Source organism: Aphanomyces invadans (genome assembly GCF_000520115.1).
Source record: "Aphanomyces invadans strain NJM9701 unplaced genomic scaffold supercont1.5, whole genome shotgun sequence".
NCBI lineage: Eukaryota > Oomycota > Saprolegniomycetes > Saprolegniales > Verrucalvaceae > Aphanomyces > Aphanomyces invadans.
Window position 1 is genome coordinate 2,010,480 of NW_008580150.1, and position 7,504 is coordinate 2,017,983.

At 49.2% G+C, this 7,504-nt stretch overlaps 1 protein-coding gene across 1 annotated transcript; it reads right to left on the bottom strand.

The window, feature by feature from the left end:
• Positions 1–2,838: 2,838 nt before the first annotated feature.
• H310_03616 (hypothetical protein) lies at positions 2,839–4,163 on the bottom strand (the record flags this gene model as incomplete). Its single annotated transcript, XM_008867552.1, has 2 exons — positions 2,839–3,566; positions 3,683–4,163. 2 exons carry the CDS (start codon positions 4,161–4,163, stop codon positions 2,839–2,841), a joined length of 1,209 nt encoding a protein of 402 aa, XP_008865774.1.
• Positions 4,164–7,504: the final 3,341 nt, after the last annotated feature.

Genomic DNA, 7,504 nt, shown 5'->3' on the forward strand with positions numbered 1-7,504 from the left:
CATCTTCGATGGGAAGCGACAACTTTGCCCAACGTTGGTCTGAACCAAGTTGAGGTCAGCAAACGTTCGCAGACGGTGTGGCAAAAAATGTCTTCAAAATCGAGCGGTAGTAAGTTAATAAGTCGGTGTTCCTAGCGTCTCACCTGTAATGCGTGGACACCTTGTTGATATAGACGGCAAAATCGGTCAACTAGCCCTGACCACTAAGTAGAAATTTTTGGTATTCGAGGGTAAATTGACGGGGGTAATATCTTCCAAGTCTTGAATAGGTCAAGAACCTGAAAGAGTTGAGTACAGGGAAAGACAGAATGCAACACCTACCGATGACTTACCTAGAATATTATCCAATCATACTGCAGTTTCAATATACCGCAATGTAATTGGCGGAATTCTTATGTTCGCCTGCGGGATTTTCAAATGGTGCAAAAAAAGATTGAGGCGCTCATCCTACCCGATTTCAACGAAGCTCAAGGCTATCGGTCTCCTAGAGACGACGTCTGGTCGCGAAGTTGCTCATAACCTTGATATACCTCGCCGCACCATATGAACATGGCATAAACAGCGAGATGAGCTATTGTCCTACGATGGCGACAAGAAACGCCGGAAGATCGAACCAGGAGGTCGATGCGAAGTATTTCCCGATCCACCAGGTTTAGTTGAGTTTATTAAGAATATTAGAGATAACGAGCGCGCACTAACTACTATTCACATGATCACATGGATCAAGCTAAATCAGCGAGAATGACTGAAGTCCTACCTGGCGACAAAGTAGACGACTGCAGCCTTCGCCTCGCTCCACCAACTTCTTCAGCGATTTTGCTCTCGCCACGAATTTTCTCGTCAATGACCTACGAAAAGTAAGCTTAAACAAACCGTGCTGACGGAAGTCCACGAGACTTTTGCCAAGTAATTTCGCCGTGAATACAGCCTCTACGACAAAGGCAGCGTATTCAACATCGATGAAACGGGGATGTGCTACAACGTAGTTCCCAGCTTCATTTTTTGGGCTGTTCGTGGCGGCTGCTCCAAAATTTCCACGGATGAAAAGCACTCAATGCGTATGACCGCAGTGCTCGAGTTGCCTCTGTTGATCACTATGCGTGGCGTACCTGGTGGGCGAATTGAAACTATCGAATTCCCTACGTTTCCCAAGGAAACCAGCCCATTAGGCGATGCAAGAGAATGCCTGGATGGATGCACGCGTGTTGGCACTTTACCTGCGTGATGTCCTTGGTCGTAGCATTGAAGGTCCTTCAGTTGTGCTCGTGGACATCTTCGAAAGCTCTCCGATGAATCCTACAAGACTAAGCATGAAGAACTTGGAGCTCACCTGTGCACCCTGCCGCCAAAAGCAACTTCAGTCTGACAGCCCTTGGATGTTGGCGTGATGGCACTCTTCAAGCGCAACCTACGAAACCTGTGGTTGTATGAGGAACAAGTGGTGGGGAAAGACGATGATCCGTTCCCACCTACCTCGCAGCAGAAGCGGTGGGCCATGGTAAAGCGTGCCATGGTTGCCTGGGACTTAGTGTCTTCTGAAGTGATTCGTCAGAGCTTTGAAAGTGCTCTTCCAGATAATTGAATCATATAAAGTAGTCCCCAGGAATACGGAACCATTGCTCCCAATACGTTTTTAGGGGTATTACCTCAAGACAATCATAAAATTATAGAGGAATTTTGGATGGGTAAATGTAATCGGATTGGTCGAACTAAATCATATGGTATTGGAAATTGGTTGGATGGAAAAATGGACATCATATTGTGGGGTTGATACCCTGGCAACCTTCCGAAGACAAAACCACCATCAACGACAATGTTAACATTCCTTAGAGGTTACGCATACTACAGTATCAATCAACTAATAAACCTCTTCGTCCAATATACCTGTGTGGCGCCAGCAATTCACAATTGTATCTTGCGTGACACATTGCCAGGGATCCTTGGCACATTCCAACGGTTGCAACAGGGTCACTTCGTGCAATTTGTTCACACGAGACGCAAAGTTCTCCTTGTCAGACTATCTGCTGTTTCGACCAATTCGTCGAATTTCTTCATCAACGGCCTCAGGACTTGCCGACGCTGCTTCGCCGTACACTCAACGTGACTTCATATCGCGCCGTTCCTGAAAGCGGTGGAGCAACCGTTCGACAAGACCATGGAGTCAAGACAAGGGTCGCGTGTGGGGCTGACGTCTTGGAGTGCGGCACGGATCGTCATTGCCTTGGCACGTATGGTGGGTCCACTCACGATTGGAACCTTCCACTCTTCGCACTAATATATCCAAGACATGAGTTGACTCTCGAGTTGTGGTAGGTGCGGTAGATGCGCTGCCTTATGTAACCGATGGACATCCTTTTGGTCAGTCTGGCTGTTAAGCCACCTCGACATTGTTGCCTTTTGGGGCACACGCGGAAGGCCGAATGTGATGCGAGCCCATTGACCCAACTCAGTACCTCTCATGCTAGGATACGACATGTGGTGCTGAAGCAGTGTACGCTTTTGCTCAATTGTAAGTCTCATCCTCGTCGACTGTGCCGGCATTGTGATTGCCAAGTGTTTCGACTCGACATGTGTTGCAACAATTACTTGCTGTGACGTATTAAATACCTCTTGGAATATATTTTGCATTCCTTCACTAATGTATATTTTTGCGAGGATATAGAGTTTTGGTGGGTTCCCTATTCCGTGGGACTACTGTACATTGGTTTGTATTTTTATTACTTCCTCTGTTAGCTATTACTGTCACCACTGCAAAATCGACTTTTTTGCTAATACTGCCACCATTTCACAATCATTGGACAAAATGAAAACAAATGAATCTCATTGGATAAAACTGTCTTAATGGTAGTGGAGGCTGGCAGCGACGAGAAGTGACACACAACAGGACAAATTCTCCGTCAGTGTGCCTGCACGTCCCATCGCATCCTTCTTCAGGTGAGGCAGCTTAAAGTTATTGTTTCCACGGTGCTCAAGTACCAACCGCATGACAGCTTGAAGGGTCAAAAAGACCTTGGCTAACTTCTCATCACTAAGAGTCTCAAATGCCATCAAGGTCGATGCAATGACCTCGTCAACAGAACGACTGATAGTTTTGTACTGCAGACTTTGGATAGATGCAAAGAATCCCAGATCCAAGACGTTTAAGTCAGGACTGTTTGGCGGCTGCCGACGCACCACGAACTGCCACCCATCGGTGGACATTAGGGCCAGCGTCGCCTCGTCGATGCTTCCGTGGGGCGTCGCATTGTCATGCTGGAGAACAACGCGCTTGCTCATGCTGGGAAACTTGGCCTTTATGGCAGGAACAACCTTGTTGACAAGGTAATCGCGGTACGTGGGCCCATCGACATTGACAAGCGTTGTCACCAATGTTCCAGCTTGACGATTTCGCGAACTTCGCAGGGCCGGCGTCCTTTTCACGAAGGGCCACAGCCCAATCTTTCCATCAAAGCCGTCGCGCGGCCGGGCCACGGCACACAAAAACATTACCTTGGCGATGAACCGCTTTGATTTGCAAGCCCGATAGTCCATGTCTTCACCATCAACAAGGTACGCCTTCCGGCAGTCTTTGTCGGCGTTGAATCATTTCTCGTCCAGATGGACGACATCCCACATCCCCGAAAAGCGGATTTCACTCAGACAGCCGGCCCTGGCGGCAGTCGGGCGTTGCCAATCGGTGCACCGCCTTCTGCGACGTCCGCCATGTACTCTTGGGCGGCATCGCGGGTAAGTTCCACATGTCCAGCACAAAATGCGATTCGCTCACGCTTGTTGTATTCAGTGAGCAACGGCTTGAGGCGCGATGAGCGACGGTGGACCACACCGTTCTTGAGGGAACGGCTCAGGGTGAACGTCGATATTCCCGTTGCCTCGGACAAGTCACGAAGGGTACTGCGTTGTTGGAGAGGTACGTCCTTGATTAGCGTAGTTATCTCCTCCGCTGTGTAGCGCGTCCTGGGACCTACGCGGCCGGTTTTTCGAGACATGCTGACGCCATTCTTGTATCGAGTCCACACGGTGCGTATGGTGCCACGGTTCAAGTCGAATCGAGCAGCAATGGCCTTGATAGTCCCGCGTGGAAGCTTGCCATGGCACAGATTGTTTTGAAGGGCTGTGGTGATCTCAAACTTGGTTGACGCGCTCAGTTCTCGTGTTTGGTGCATGGCGGGAAATTTGAAAATGGGCGTAGGGCCCTTAGTTTTATTTGATTTTTTATAGATTTATTTAATACAATTTGGTGGCTCTCACGCGGGGTCGATTTCGACCACCAAAATTTCCTCTGGAGTCCTCCGTGCCATTGGATGATCCCTCTGGTTTTTTATTCTCCATTTTTTATGATATTGGCCATCAAATTTGGATAAGATATGAATTTTCGGGGTCACTTGCAATTCAAATGGTGGCAGTAATAGCTAACAGAGGAAGTACATACAAATTCTATATGGTGATGAGAGATTTTTATTGAAATAAGTTCGACACGCCCGGAACTTGAACCCCTGGTACACTCAAGACACACAAGGTGGTAAACCACTGCGTTGTTGTGTCAAGCGCTTGCGCTTATGTCGTGTTTACTGTATCCATGGTGATGTGTATACCTAGCCAAACCTGTGTAGACGTATGACCTCTTGAAATATAAAATCCATGGGCTTTGTGCCTCGAAATTCAAATGTTATGCGACTTGTAAATTTAATTTCCTCTTGAAGTGATAAAAATGTGTGGAAGGCACTGTGATTGGCTAAAATATTCATCGAACTTCGAAGATCACTGACCAACCAGAATCCAGAATTTCACTTGACATCGAAGACAAGGAAGGCGTTGCATTCTCTCTTTTCCAGTACACCCGTTACCCTTGTCATAAAGGCTGCATCTTGACTTGGGCCAAAAAATCCTTTGGCATCAGTCTTGGACAAATTCAGCGCAGTCGGAGCATGTCATTAGAAAGCTGAGGGTCTCTTGGAGCGCAATAAAATCGTATCGTCGGATAGTGTAAAGTCGAGAGGAGCATTTTTGGCTAGCACATTGGCATCAACAGATATACCATTAATGCCCTAATTTTGGGTTAGCGCAAATACTGGACCTGAGCATGGCGGAGAAGGCTGCAGCAAATGAGCTCGCAGGGGCACTCGAGATCATTGCTTGGCCAAGGTCCAAACATACCCAGTCAGAGAGGGTGTCATCAGACCAAAGTAGCAGGCTTGTGCAGTCAAGTGATACCAGTACTTCAGCTTATGATGCAGCGCTAGCTTTAAGGGACCAAATTATACGATTGGAGCTACTACCATCACATATATATTCTATAATGCCTGCTGGATGTGGTCTTGGGTTTAGAATTGCATTGTTTATTGTTGGCAATGGTAATCTAGTGCTGCTGCTAGTGACAACGTGTTTGCCTGATACATCTTGAAACATACAGTAGCATTCTTCGGTTATTTGTGCCAGGTTGAAGGAGGGTCCTTGGACGTAGACAGGAAGGGGGAGTTGAAGAAGCTGTAGTTTGGTCAGGCTGTAAAGGTGGCTAGGTGGCTTCCTTGGTCAGACTCGGGCATTTTGCGCTGTTTCCCCTTGGCACTGATCGGCACATTCGTTAAGCACTGAAATCTTGCGCACAATAACCGTCATTGGTGGATCGACAGCCATAAGAATTTCGCGGAGCTCGTCTAATTTCCGTTGAGACCAGAGAAAATCAGGAGCCTGCATTGAGTTGAAAATAGCCATGAGTGGATTGGAGTTCAGAGCCCCCGCCGAGTGGGTGGGAAATACCAACACCGGAGAACAGTCGCGGTTTTAGAAAAAATCGATTACGTCCGAAGGGGTGATGGCCGTAGGTTCTCAGTGGAGTTGAACCCATTAAAATTGCCCAACCAAAGACGGGGCATGAATAGTGTGGTTATCACAAATATTCACGACCAGATTGCGCTGGAGGCCACTCAAATCCAAGTTGTTTGTGAATATGCAAACATGTTTGCCCCGCATCATCGAAAAACCAAGTAATTCTGTCGAACGGCAAGCCAGGCAGGGTGCGAGAATAGAATAAGCGAATTTATGGGTAAAGATGGGTGCTGAGATCCATAACTCTTGAGAGCATTTATTGGCGCAGGGGGAAGTCGGGACATTAGCATGGACTGCTTGAGGCGACGCAGGGAGAGCTTGAAGAATTAATTCGTCAAATAAGGCGCTCGCTGTGCTCTGGTGGTGGGGGAAGCATACGAATCCCGGCGCCAGACGTTGTGGGTGGGGTCGTCGTCGCAGCCGGATTACCCGAGTAAGTACGATCAGCAGCCGGCTGTTGTAGTCGTTGGCCGGCAGGGTCGCCACCAGGTTGAAGGGGTGGATTTGCCTTGGCAATTCCACCCCTTCACGGCAACCGCGCCCATGGCCCCGACTTCTCGAAGCCACCGCAGCCGTCTACGCCGCCCCGCTCGCCGAATTTGCCCAAGGCGAAACCCTCGACCTCGGCGCCGGTACCATGATCTGCCTCCCGAAGCCCAACAAGCCCCGCGGCCTTTGCGCCACATCGTGCTCTTGAACAGCGTTCACAAGGCCGTTGCACTCGTCATCTTGGCGCGCATCATGCTCAAGCTCAATGCCACAATTTGTGCGTACCAGAGTGGGTTCCGACCTGGCCGGAGCACGGCGGACGCTGTCTGGACGCACAAGTGGTTGTCCTCTCGAATCCACAAGTACGAAGAGGCTTTCTACATCCTCAGCATCGACTTGTCGCGTGCGTTTGACACAATCGATCGGTCGAAGCTCCTCGGCGTATTGCGACACATCCTCGAAGACGACGGAGTGCGGCTCGTGGCTATGCTCTTATCCTCGATGTCGCTCACCTTTCGTCATCAACACTGGCACGCCCCAAGGAGACACACTCTCCCCAGAGCTCTTCATTGTCTACCTCGATGCGGCCTTGCGCGACGAGGCCGCGGCCGTGTGCCTGGCGTTCGACCTCCTCGGAAGCATCATTAGGGAGATTTCGCAAACGTGCCGTTGCCATTGCCATAGCCAGATCCTCTCTAAAACTATAAATGTACGGCAGACCTTCCAAAAATAGTTATTCTTGCCGTAGAAAACGACCATTCTGCGGCAGACTCTGCCATTGCCAGATCACCGTTCCAGCACCATGTCCCAGAACGACAAGTCCTCCGAGAAGCGCCGCAACTGATCCCATTTGAAGAAGATATTGCTCTGCTCATCCAAGTTGCAGCTGACCGTCCTTTTGCTGCGGAAAAGGGACAACTCAAGAAAGCCTGGCAAGGCTTGGCAGAGACCCTCGTTGCGTGCGAGCACTTTGGTCGCGTTGTCGATGGTAAGAAGGTTCAAAACCGGTTTTTGTTCCTTGCCGAGGAACACCGCAAGTTTGATGCCCAGTCAGCCAAATTGTCCGGGGTTGCAGAGGAGGAGAAAGAGAAGCATGTGCTCCTGGACGATATTCTAAACGTACTGCAAGACATGAAGAGTGAGCAAAGATGTCGTCCCCAAGGCCAAGACGAATCGGACAAAGTTGAGA